At 50.8% G+C, this 14,016-nt stretch overlaps 1 protein-coding gene across 2 annotated transcripts in view; it reads right to left on the bottom strand.

The window, feature by feature from the left end:
- LOC128272644 (glycogen synthase kinase-3 beta) overlaps positions 1 to 12,428 on the bottom strand; it is a 51,608-nt gene extending 39,180 nt beyond the window's left edge. The window contains exon 1 of one of the 2 annotated variants that reach the window (XM_053010483.1): positions 11,816 to 12,428. In XM_053010483.1, coding sequence (XP_052866443.1) covers positions 11,816 to 11,900 — 85 coding nt within the window. In that variant the 5' untranslated portion in view covers positions 11,901 to 12,428. The remainder of the gene's footprint in view (positions 1 to 11,815) is intronic. The other variant, XM_053010484.1, reaches the window with a different exon arrangement.
- Positions 12,429 to 14,016: the final 1,588 nt, after the last annotated feature.

The raw sequence follows: 14,016 nt of genomic DNA, 5'->3' as shown, positions 1-14,016 counted from the left end.
CGCATCCACGACCCAACCGAAAGCAATATCCGGCGTTTGGATGTGGAATTGTTGAATCAAAAATCTATCTTAACTTTTGAAAAATTCACTCAAAGTTAAGATTTGAACGAAGAGCTGAGAGCCACGTTTAGTCAAAATAAGAATTCCATTATAACTTCCAGTCGAATTAAATTGCCCAAAATTCTACCACAATTCTGCCAAGATTATTGTGGCATTCGTTACTGCACTCACAAACTAACGTTAGTTAAATTAACAAAGGATTTAATTAGGATCACATTTCGCGGCAGCAACCACCATTGCCCAATAAAAGCCACATCAAGCACTTTTCAACAGCCTCGCTTGATGCACCATTTTCTGATCTTCTCGATTCGTGACAAGTGGATTCCGTTTAAAGACCGTAATAATCTTGCGCAGCACTACACCACATTGCACATAGCGGATCGGGAACTGACGCTCCTACATTATTTTATATGCACAACAAAGGAAGACATTTCCGCTAAGCTTCACCCTGAACGGAAATGCACCGCGTGTTCGTTCTCTTGAGCAACCACGGACCTGCAGACCTGACAGACAGACGGCGGAAGGAAAACTCGTCAACGCGCACCAATTTCCGACGATAAACTGCAGCGCCCACCCCGATACGGGATACCCGAAACTGGCGAAATGGGTTCAAGTTCAGCACGGTGGCGGCTGCAGTAGCCCTTCGGGGCCCCCGGCAATCGGAACCGCTCGTCGTCGTCGTGGTGTTCGATTTACGTCGAACACACCTTGAAGGGGGCCAAAGAAAAAAAGGCATTGCACTCACTAAAGGTGCGCACTGCTTCTTTGTGCAAAATGTGCATATCTCCCCGCGCGCCCCGCCAGCACGAAGAAAGGCTCGGGTTCCTCTTCCTGGTCAGTTCCACCCCACCCCCCTCCCTCCTGCACCCGGCCCTGCATCGGTGGCCCAAATAGCGCGGAGACCTTGCCACGTCACGCGTCACTTCGCGGCGAGGTGTTCATTGATGCCGCGGTCGGTCGGCCGGTCGGGCTTTGACGTCGATTTGCTAAATAGGAGCACAAACACCGACCGGGCTCGAACTCGGACTCGACACGACCCAATCGCCAATGGTGACGTGCAGCGGCTGGGTGCAGCGCGAATGCACTTCGCGCGATGCAAAAATCGATATCTCGCATGGGCGTTGGTGGCGTCGTTGGGGTGTTGTTTGTCGCCGGCCACTCCGCTTGCGCGCGCGCTGCTCCTTATCTGCCTTCGATCGTCTTGGCGTTTTTTTTGCGCTTCTCTTCTTCTTAGTGCCCCGCTTGCCAACGTCTTCGCAGAGTGAGAGATTATTTATAGAGCAAACACGGGGTTGACCGATTACCGTTGAAGGTAGTGCCTCTGCCTGGCTGCGATGCAAGCGTAGCGCAATCAGGCTTTGTCGTATCAGCACCTCCCCGGGAGGATTCGGACAAAAGCGCGGTCCAATCTAATGCGTTACTCTTTTAAAAGTATGTAGCCAGAGCCAGACGTTTAAAGCGAATGGAAAATAAACTGCAAATTGATTGCGGCCTGTAATAAAATTCCTCTCGATCACACATCGCGCCACAAGTGGAAGCATTTCCATCGCATGAAGAGGGTGCCAGCAGCACTTGCGCTTTCCACGCATTTTCCCCATCACTCGCGATGCGCACCCGCGCCGTGGTTGTTGATGAAACGAAAACTCCCATTAATAATCCATTATTGGGTGTTGGGCTCCTGCGCCACCTGCGAGTGGTGTTTAATTTATGTTTATTTAATATCCGCTGCGTGCGCCAGAGCCGTCATATTTCACCGGCTTCAAACTCTGTGGCGTTCGGTTCCGGAAAAGTTATCACTAGACGAACATGACGGCGCGCTCGTGGTTGCCAGAGTCCTCCTGCTGTTGTGTAATTAAAAGTTTAAGATTTTAACTAACGAACCCAGTTATCTGATAGCACACGACCACTTTCAGGCCACAAGCTCCCCGAAAATGTGGCCATTATAGAAGGTAGGGCGTCTGCGTGCCCGGTTTTTGTAGAAGAAGAAAGTGTGTGCCAAGAAACGTCAGCTGTTTCAGACACACCGAAGAGACGTCTTACGACCACCATCACTGCTTTTCAGGCAGGGTCGGCAGCTCCTAAACAACGCGGCCCTTCAACTGGCACCTCGGGGGACGTTGGAACCGCCAACAGGTGGATGATGACGGGGGAACCAACCAAAGAGCTAACGGTATGGTTGCGCGCCGGAAGAAGTGCGGCAATCGCCGTGTAGCCCCCCCTAAGCGCAACCTGACACGACCGACGACACAACAGCTGCTGGCATTGGATTCCCGTCACCTTGCACCACACATCAGCTGCTAGGCGCGGGTCCTCCCGCGGGCCTCGAGTGCTTAGGGATAAGCATCGCGAAAGAGTTACGCGGCCCGGCCATAGTTTCCAAAGCGATTAGTCCGTTCGCCTGCCGGAGGTGACGAAACAGTCGGCAAGTCGGCGAACTTGTCGGTATGCGACGCGGCTTCGGTCGATTGAAAGCCATGAACCAGAGCCAATGTAAAAATAAAGACACTTCCTCCTCTGAGCCAACTCAGTCGGTAGTCGGCGTCGCTCGAGCATAAAACGGTAGCGAAAAACAGACACGAACTCACAGCAAGACAGACACACCACCATCGTTGTGCATTGTGACATAATGCAGACCAACGATCAGGTGCCGAAACCTAATACGCATGCCAAGAGGGCTCGGCCAGGAAGGCGCAGCTGTCTGCGATGGTATACGTTAAAGTCTTCACCGCCCATTTGGCGGCCGCCATCGTCCTTGAAAGCTATGCTATATTACCAACAAAATGTCTGTGCTTAACTACTCAATCATTGATAGACACTGAAGTCGCGGAAGAGCCCGCAATTAAAGGTGTCAGTAGCTTCGCGCCGACTACCTTCGGGCATTCACAGCTGGCGAGAGAGTACACCTCGGTGACGTAACCGGGGACCCCCAGTAGTCTTGAAGTGACAACGGGTGGCACCGCGCAGCCAACTCTCAACAACGGCGACAATCGCGACCCGAGCCGGTGGTAATTATTACGCCCGAGAACTGTCACCGTCAGCAACCACAAACCAACCGCCCCGTCGTGTGTTGTCTTGTTTTGCGCTACAATGCCTATTTAGCACATCATGTCGACTTGAAACATGACGACCTGTTATTGTGTTTATAGCGCTCACAGGTTAGAAAAAAACGCCTAATGGTAGGTTGTCGGCGAAAATGTGTTGCCCACAAAATTATAAGCAGGCGGACATTCGAATGTGGACCGGGGCCAGCCAGGCCAACTCAATTCCGGTCGCCAGCCAGATCGTCTAATTAACTGAGTGGGGGCCCCCGATAAGCAAATGCAGCAGCAATTCCATTCTCTTGTGCCAGGTACTGGAGTTACTAGCGGCAGTCAAATTATGATATTACATTATTTATCGTGAACGAAGGATTATGGGCCGATAATACACCTCTCGAGTTATTCATTGACACACAAATTGAGCTAATCACACACGTTTACGAGAACACAATTGCGCTCGTTCAAGGAAGGTGCGTCTAACGACGACTAACTTCCTGTAACTTCTACGAAAGACTTTCGTTAATGTATGCGAAGTACAGTGAAAATACTGGCTTGTTTTGTAGCCAAACCTACGTCATCAGCTCGTCGACGGGGCTTATCGATTGGTGTCGTGCGTGTGTTCACAATTATTGTGCATGGTTGCACTTCAGGTATGCGAGCAATGCACACAACAACACGGCTTCAAACTCTGGCTCTGGCTTACCCGTCGTCGTGTTGTTGTTCAGCACCGTGAATCGCTCAACGAAACTACGCTGCTTGTTGCATTTTTTGTTAGCAATAACTATAATGCTACAATCAGAAAGAAGACAGCTTTTCCGCCTAATCAACAAAAAAACATTTTTTTTAGTTTACAGTAAAGCAACATTTACTGCGGCCAAAACAGGGAGCATAACATTGTCTTAGCGGGCAGAAGAGGGCACTTTTTAATGTTAATCTTATCGATGAAGGAATTCTCCGCATCCTTCTTTTCGCTACGCCCGGGGAAATATTCAACGGCCCTCTCTCCACGCGGTTTTCGTCGCACGAGCTGCTGGTGATTTATGAATGTTATAAAACGTGAAAATTTATCGTTCCAACAAAACTAAATGGCCGCAGATAAGAACCGTACGCTGGACCGCCGGGGGTTCTTTGCCGGAGCGACGTCACGTTCCTTGATATTAGAGACGATGTTTCCGATCGAAACGAGCCAGCGAAGAACGCATAAGACGTGTACCCACCACACCCAAAAGGAAAGTGCCGCCCGGCTTTTCGGAAGATAAAAAGTTGGCAGAGAGAAATAAAAGAAAACCCGATGGCGAGATGATGACGGTTGGTGATGGTCCCGTTACCCAAACTTGCAAATCGAACTCCCAGAGCTAGCGGCGCAAAAACAGTCCCCATTTCCGGTGAGGTTTTATGTGCTCACAAGTTCCGTCCGCGGTGAGGAGGTCGTCTCCCACGAACCTCCTTCTATCCTCTCTACGCACGCGTTTTGGGCTGATAGGATCCTCCTACTGACCTACACACACAGCAGAGTGAGCGCGCTATCACGCCTTTAAATCAAATAAATAAATTATTAGCCCACAACCGGTGGAGAGCCCTACTTTGGACCGACACTACTAGCTCTCCACTGAACTAGCACCGCGCAAATTCGGCACACGGCCACCGACGGTGGTTAAACAAGGCCAACGAAACGGAGAGAAATTTAAAAACCCGGAACGGATTAACCTCCCGGAAGCGCCACGAGGTCGAAGCCAGACACAAAAAGTGCGGCTAATTCGTTATCATTTTCTACCGTGCACAACAAAACAGCACACGGAAGGGAATCAGAGCTGACCGAAATGGTGTTGCCGTTGGGTGCGTACACCACCACCACCACCACCCGGAGGCCGGATATGGTGTCGGACCCCAACGTCGGGAAATTACCGATGCACTCTCTCGCACACGTCCACGTCCAGGCTGTTTTCCTTTATTGTCGGTCGGAAAAGCGAGCAACGTCGTTGGCGGACAGGGAGTGGGGACCGCACCTTCGATGAATACCTTTTTCCGAGTTGGTTGGTTCCAAACAAATTGCAAACACATGTGTGGCTCATCTCAAGATGCGCGGCGTGCCGGTGTCTGGCAGATTATCAGATAGGATCGAGATTTGGGCCTCGCTCCAAGCTCAAAACGGGCAGACACGAAAGCGCCCACGAGGTAGCAGCAGTGAGCAGTGCCACAAGAAAGGAAATAAAACCGCGTTTTCTTTCCCATATATTTTTATTCGACCCCTCACACACACCACACGAGGTTTTTCCGTTTCTTCGCGAGGGAACTTTAATGTTTTATGCGCGTACGGTCTAAAACTCACGAACGGTCACCTCGACCGGTCGGTCGGGGCCAGCGAGAGAAGCGGGAAAAATAACAACGGTTTTTCATTTTCCAACAACGCCCTGACTACTTCTTGGGCCGCGCGTCTTTTCGAAAGCGTGATTAATAATGGATGAAGCTCCGTGGCCGGGCCGGGGTGGGGTTCCCGTGTCAGAGCTCGGTTCAGACGCGGCCGCCATCGCCTCTCTTAACGGTTCGCGTGTTTATGCCGCGCTTTTAAGAGGGTTTTATGCCGCTGATGAACGCAACCTTCCTCCGACCGAACGTGTGAAAACGGGGAGCTGGAAAATCGGTTGCCCTGGCACGCCCATTTGACACACGACGTTTGGGGGGGCTAAAGATCGGGTGCGCTGGGGGGCGCGTGCATATTATTTGAGCATTTAAAAATCAAAGCTACCGGACAAGTTTGTGTAAAAAATTGAACAGCAATCGGCAACATATCGAAGGCCTGGGACTCGCTGAGGACAAATCATCGCTGGACTGGGACTCATCGTGGACCGGGTTCCGTCGCGTGCTGCTGACGTACGCCGCCAGCCGAAGAAGACAAACATCATCGCGCGGCGGCGCATATGTTTTGTTAACACGCGCCAAAGATTGACGGCAGCGGCTTCTTGAAACGACGACGACGACGACGACGGCTAAGTCTGGCTTGCGGCGTAGAAAGCCGACGACGAGCGCACGCGCGCGCGCACTTCGGCACGTAGGCATGGCGGCAAGAAGTTGCGTGTCGGCCGAAAAGGGGCCTACGACAAACAACACGCGTGCGGAAGACCGGGACCGAACAGCATTCGACCGGACATCTCCTTGGAGGTGGCCCGCTGAGGAGAACTGAATTGGAGCGCTGATCGTTAAGAGTTACGCTTCGGATTTTCAAAGAATGGCCTAGTTTTTCAATGACCTACACTTGACGACATTGATTATTTCGTACTTTTAAAAAACCCCTACGTAATTTTGAGCCATCCGGGGAGGTTGAGGAATTCATAACAGATCTGTGCACTGCACCAATCATTGTTATGTAGTCATCATGGCATGACTAATTAATCGAACGCTACTAATCTGGCCAGTGCCGATGCTAAAACATAAACATTATACCTTCAATAACTGGCAACCTGTTCGTATCCTAGTTTAATGTCATCTGTCTAATCCCCCGGCGGAAACAAACATAGGAACTTCATCGTTTTTTTATGTCCCGGCCATTATGGGCTAAAAAAATCATAGGCATTGCCCATGTTGCGAACGGGGCATGAATATTCGTCGATAACATATGCATGTGTGACAACAAGCCACGGAAACGGAAACATTCGCTCCCAACGATGGAAGTGATGAAATTAATATTTATCACGCGAACGGCAATCATTTTGAAAACATACAAAGGACAACAATCAATAAATAAACAAACGCAACCCAGAAGGTGGCTGTTGGCCCCACCGAACTGGGTCTCGAAAAGTGACTACTACAACAACGGGACGTAACAAAGTATAACAAATTATTGATGTATAACTCCCGCCGCGGCATCGGCAAAGGGAGCCGGATTTTGGTAGTCCCCTGCCTTGTGACTAGCAACAAACAAACCACAATCCGCCGGAACGCTCCATCGTGTTCTCGGCCCAGCAGCGACCACCACAAATAGGTAGTGGAAAAAAAATCCGAAGTCCCTCGGGGCGGAACCGTGGCCAAAAAAGCCATACAACTGTGTAGCCCCGTGTGCCTATTTTGCGAATGGCGCCACGAAGCAACCCAACCCAACCCAACCCAACCCACCTCTAGCACGGTGGAAGGAATCGGATTTCTTGGCGTTCGCCGCACGGGTTGTGGCAAAAAAAGGAACCGGAACGGTATAAGAGACAAGGCACCTGCGAAGACGCACATGCCGTCGGGCCGGGGCACCTTGCCCCGATACGATGGCGTGTGTGTGTGTGTCGGCGCACGCGTGTGTGTTGAACGGCGTGTGGCATAATATATGGTTTAGTAGGTCAAGAGCTGCGCACTCTGCCGCTGCTGCCGGGACATCCACTCTGGGCCACTCCCTATGGTTGTTGTGTCACAGAAATATCTTTGTTGATTGCGTTCAAATTCGTCGTCAAGCGTTTCAGGCAAATGTCTGTCTCTCTTATGCCCCGAAAGGATCGCACGAACTGGATGACTAATTATTAAGTGTGTGAATTAGTTCATGCGACTTTTATTCGACATTTGTGATCTAACAACATCATCAACAACATCAAAACATACAACTACCTTATGAAAGTATTGTCCTTCATTAGCTACTAGTTGCTGCCATCTTTTAGGTAGTTCCTCGATTCCGTGTCGATAGAACTTCTTATCTTTAGGAGCGATCCAATTAGAGACCCATTTTTCAATACTTTCATAAGAAGTGACTCGATGTGCTGCCAAAACGTTACTCATGTAACGGAGCAAATAGTAGTCCGAAAGAGCAACATCTGGTGAATACAGCGGCGGGGTTAACAGTTCTCATTCGATATTTTCGGGATAGATTTTGACCGGTTTTGCGATGTGGGATCGAGCGTTGTCATTTTAAAAAATCAGCTTATCATGTCTTTTATCCCATTCTCGTTGTTTTATGGCCAAAGCTTTGCTTCAAATGCATTAATTGTTGTCGATGGAATTGTCTATCAACAATTTCATAAGGGTTTTAAAAGCTCAAAAAACACCACGCCTTTCATGTCCGACCATATGCACAGCATAACGATTGCGCAGTGAATATTTCGCTTTGTTTGCGATGGACCTGGTTCACTAAGCTGTTTCCAGGCCTTTTCGGGTATAGGATTCTTGTTGTAACTACTCTTTATTCACACACCTAATAAATAATTATTATCGGTGCACACTTTCGTTCATTCGTTCGACGTAAGTCGTCCTTTAATAAATGATTAGACCGACCGGGTTCGGTATGCTTGATACCAAACACTCCGCCCCTACGGTAAGCCGACATTTCCAATTGGTTTGCCTTCGAATCAAATGGAAAATTGAACGACAATCGGTTGTGTGTTATCGGTTCTCGGTCGATGCACAAAATTGCCATTCGATTTGCACAATCGGAGAGACGAGTCGCTCATCCTTCGTTTACACCGTTCAGCAACAGGCAAGGCAAGGCAAGGCAAGCGCAATTGCATCCCCGCCGTTTGTGGGAAATGGGACGGACATGTATGGAACGGAAAAAGCATCGCACTCTCAATTGGGCCTTTGTGGTCAAGCATCAGAGCTCGGCAGAGGCCTACGGTCGAAGTTGCATCGAATCATCAGAATCGATGCAAACACGCCAACGCAGCAGAGGGTGGACGATGCACCCGTCCCGCCCGTTCGAGTCCGCGCGTTCCCTTGCGGTGATGACACTCTTTCACTTTTTCCCGTACAGACACACGTACAGGCACAAGTGTGCTTCAATTTCGTGTCGATTCCAACCATCCATCGGGTGACTAATCTGGCGAAGCTAGAGAGAGAGAGAGAGGGAGTGGGCGTGCTGGGTTGCTGCAAGGCTGCACTGCCTCCGGCCATGCCACCCACCCGGCCAGTCCCTGCCGTTTCGTGGGGCGTTTATATTTAGACGCTACCAAGTGTTGACTGTGCAAAGTGTTGAACCGTCCACCGCACGACGGATCTTGCCGTTTTCATGCCCTCGTCCGTTGTTTTGCATTTCTATCCCGCGACTGGTCCGACGAATTCGTCGATTCTGACCCGGCTTGATCTTCTCCGGTCGGTCGTGCGGTATCGAATGTCTGGTCGGTGCATTTATGTGTGTTCCAGTAAATCCACCCGGCCATCCCCGGGAGGACTGACACAACCAAGCCATCTGATAGCTATTTCCGCGCCCGAGACCGACACAGTTGAAATGTGCTAAAACGGTCCGAACGCAGGAACTGGCTTTGCCTCCGTGAACAACAAGTGGTCCTGTGGCATAACCGATGAGTGTTGCCTGATGTCAAGCAGCGACCGATGAATGGGTGACGCGATAAGCATCAACCAAAGGCCAATCAAACATAAACGGACGCATCTGGAGCGTCGTTGTCCGGTGATGCCACTAACCGATTTCAAGTTCACATGTGACGCATTGGTCATTAGTATTCTAGTGGGGAAAAGCGGAAAAATTTACTCTGAAAATTGTGATTTCATTACAGGACCCCCTCTTGTTGTTTCCTGCCGACAAACGGGGCCTCTTTTGCTTCACTTCGTGCGTTTAATCGAAACAATGTGTCAACCGCAAACAAGCCATTCATATCCAACATAAGACCCAGTCCGCAGCAAGCTACATCAATATTCCCCCGCGGTGGCCGCTCGGACTTCGCACGTGTGTGTGTGATGATGATGACTGTGAGGTGACCGAATTCGGACCCTACACACATTATTACCTCCCCCGTTTGCGATTGGTGACCGCTGATAAGAAGGTTTGAGGAGAACGAGCGTTTCTGATTTCGCACAGAACGTCGCCCGCTTTGGTATTATTCGTTGCTATTAATGACAATGTGCCAAAAATATCGGAGATTGGCTAAGCTTCAGAAAACCACGCGAAAAGCCACACCGACGGCTACGGTGTGTTCTTAAAGGTTAAACCATTTTTTTTGTGGTGATACCGCCTCTTATCATCTCCCCGCTAGTGCTCAAACGTGCCAAAGTAAAGGGGCATATCAATCAAACTAAATCAAACGGCCACGAGAGTCAAGCCCAATCGCACAGATAAGGGTCAGCTGCTGCTGAAACGCCACACCGGAGCATGAAAACCGTTCGGCAGTGGTGCGTCTCCACCTAACGAGAGAGAGGCGGCCAGGGCAGGTGTTCCCTCGGGCACACAGCGAATCCAATTTGGGTTTTCCGTCCCCAACACTGCTGCTGCTACCCACCCACACTTCAAACGGATGGAAAATTGAAAACTGAAACATTGGCGCGAACCGACCATTGATTTTTTACCGCAACCCCGACCGTGTTGGGTCCGCCCTCTCGGGCACGCAAATCACGAAACGTCCGGTGTGGGACACGCGCGCATTCCTTTTTTTTCTTCTCTGCCTCACCAACGTTGCTGGCCAGTCACGGTATGTATCCGTTTCTTGTTAGTCCCTGCGGTTGTCGCATTACGCGAACCGTGGTGGTTTCTATTGCCTCCTCATGGTTCCTCTATTGGACCAATTTTTGATGAACGTATCTCGTCAGCGGATCGGTATGCACACACACGCACACACTCACAGATGGCCAGTAAAGGGGCTGGGTAAGTGTTCTATCATCCTTTTGCATGAGCATAGTAAGGTAACGGAAAATCGGACCAGATTTGGATGCTTGAACGACGGTCGATCGATGGAAGGGTTTTCGTGTGCCAGGGACGGTGTGAAAATCTCCCCAAAAAACAAGGAAAAGCATTGGACTTTTACGACATTTTTTCTTCTTCTTGTGCTCTTCACAAATCAGAGATCCCGACCTGCGGCATAATGTGGTTCGTGTGTGTGTGTGTCCGGTGATATGCTTCATTCACGCTGCTCTCCCGATAGTGAGAAAAGCGGGTAGTTCCACGCGGGCTTTGTTCTCATTTTCTCTCACCCAGCGCACGCGACCATAGTGAGGCGCCGACCACGCGCGTTTCGGCATTACGAGAAGTTGAGCAGCTTTAGCCTACTTCGCGATTTTTTTTATCCTTCGTGGCCCTCTCTTTATCACGCCCAGCCATACGAAGGGAGTTCGAGAGTGCACTATTCTACTCTAATGCGTAATTTATTATCACCCAGCCAGGAAGCGATCGAAACTCCGGCACCTCCGAGCAGAATTTAGCGCTACGCTCCGTTCTATGGTATCGATATCACCTTGCGATAACCAAATTAAAACGATACGGCGAACAGCCACGGACCAAAAAAGGAGAGACAAATAAACACAGATGACGCAGGACCTGTGCCGAAAAACATTCCACTTGGTATTCCATTCAGCACCCCGCAAACAAAGTCGTTCCCGGCCAATAAGGAAGGTGCAGTGCATTCGATAATTGTGGCAAGGGCAGATCCACTCCCCATCGTGGCCGTGCCGTTGTTTGCCGCACACGACGCATCTCACTGTACCAGCGCCCCAACTCACATCTGACAGCTCTCGAGCTCACTTTCGCTCTCTCACACGTTCTGACGCCATTTTGAAAGTCGTCCAACCCAGATGAGAGAAACACGGCGAACGGCGGAAAAAGAGAGAAAGAGAAAGCGTAATCACTGCTCCCGGTTGTGAGCACAGCTCGGCTCACCTCACTGCCGTGAGATGGGAGAAAAAATGGCTGCTGCTTTGATTGCTCTCACACATTGGGCGAACCAGATGTAGGGCCTCTTGTCATGCGGTTTGCGGTCATATATTCATCGTGCGCGTAGAAGGGGTACCTGGTGGTGGATACTTACTTATTATTTTCATTGCCCCCATCACGGGACAATTTGGCTGTTTGTTACCCTCGGCAAACGAGGTAGTCCTGGGCCGACCGCTCATGTCTCCGCCGTTGTCGTTTGATGGCTCCGTTTTCTTCACTTCGTTTCACGCTACTCACGCTAATATCTCTCTCTCTCTCCGACGCGCCCTCGATAGCTGCTCGGACACCCACGCACTCCTCTACTCGCACACACCACTACACACCACACCACACCAGGTACGCCGCTGCCGCGCGTATAGTTCTCACTCTTCACCACTCTCACGCGTTTCCACGCGTTTAATCACTTCGGCTCACCCTTTTTGCTCACCGCTCACCGGTGGGTGTGCACGCACGAACACTTGCCTTTCCTACACATACACGCACACACACACAGAGACGGGCGCGCGTGGATTGAGGCTCACGCTGTGGCGACAACGACGTTTACGCTCACGCGCTGCTTACAAAGTGCGCTTACGGCTGACAATTTCCCGTGCCGTGTCACCACACTGCGGACGACGATTGGGAAGCTGGCGTCGAGCAAATCCTTGTCCTTCGCGGTGCCTACAAAGAACGCGGTCGGTGGCCAGTGCGACTTCTCGTTCATTCGCGCCTGCAACAAACAATCCGGGAAAGGGGTTGCCGCGTAACACACACACGCTCACACGGCACGTATGTACATGCACACACGGACTGGCGGGCGGGCGCAGGGCAGAATCGATCTCTCGGTGCTGTGGGATGCACTTGGCTGCGCTTAGGCACCTCCCTGTTGCCGTGAACCGTGCTTTCGTGCGATGTAACACAGCCACATGCACACGTCTCGACTGCAAACGAAGACGGATAGCTACCAGAGTATCCTTTCGCACACGCACGGAATTCCGAACCAATTTTCCAAAATTGCCCGATGACTCCCGACTTTTCTTCACTTGTCACTAGCGCGACGATGTGTGCTTGGATCGCAGTAGTTACACGCCACTTGGCACCAGGCGGGGGGTTTTTTAGCACGAACACTCAACGTGGCGGTGGGCTCATGCTGGGTTATCAATGCAGAATATCCTGTACTGCCGCCGTTGCAGGTCACACCGATTTGACACCTCCAAAGCCAAAGTCCGACACACTGCCTGGGCGCTGTTGCTGCTGATTTTCTTGGCCCTCGGTGCGCCTTCGCAACAAGCTGTCAAATTGGTCGCCTAGCACCCCGAAGACTGTTGGCTACTTGACTCGTGGTGGTGCGACGGACAAAGCAGGACGAAACAAGGGGTTGCACGCTCGGCTCGGCTGGATGGGGGTAGATAAAAGAGTCGTGTTTTAGTGGTCATCTCCTCGCAACAGACGAAATTTCTTTGCCCAACGACCACGCTTCGACCCGTGGTGCAGCACCGTGGTACGAACAATCTTTTCACGCCACCTACTGCTGCACATCGATGCGTGTGTGCTAGTGTGCGCTGCTACTGTCAAACAAGACAAGTGTGAAAAGAGAGAGAGAAATGCCAGAGAGCAAAAACGACAAGACGAGAGTGCGCAAGTGCTCGCTCCTTTCGTAACCGCGCTGCTCTCTTCCTCTCTCTCTCAACGCGATATCTCAAACTCAGCGACGGTGTGTAATCGATGGTCCACAGGCGTTTTTGATTGAGCAGCAGCAAGGGCCGTTGAATTAATGGGGCAGAACGTTCCATCACTGTGTTCTTTCTGAATGGCAGAAGTTCTTTTGCTACGACCCCTTTACCAAAAAAAGCCCAACCTCTGACCCCAGTCGGGACGGGAACACTCTCCCTCTCACACAGTTGCTTGCTCACGAGCGAGCTGGCGACTTCCGTGAGTTTTGCTCATCTCAGCAGCCCTCCATGTGCTCTCTCTTGCTACGCTTTTGTCAAATCCAGATCAATTTAATCAATTTAATTGAAAGAAAAGCTGGCCCGCCAGCTCAGCACGGCACAAGTAGCGCAAAGCGGCATCGCTGGACACGCACCTCTGATTGCTGCACGGCATCAAACTATCTCGGAACATCCGATTCCGCTTCTAAACAGGCCCTAAAATCACCCGTTTAAACTTATAAGGAAAAAATAAATCTCGCAAACGGCCTGCACACTCACACAGCTACGCCCGCGCTCATTCATACGCTCGCTCTTACTCAACCCCGAATGCACACTACTTCGCACCTTCACCCACACATGCACACCTTCTCACCGAACTACACAC

The sequence above is a fragment of the Anopheles cruzii genome, chromosome 3 (genome assembly GCF_943734635.1).
Source record: "Anopheles cruzii chromosome 3, idAnoCruzAS_RS32_06, whole genome shotgun sequence".
NCBI lineage: Eukaryota > Metazoa > Arthropoda > Insecta > Diptera > Culicidae > Anopheles > Anopheles cruzii.
This window is presented reverse-complemented; position numbering and strand designations above follow the sequence as displayed.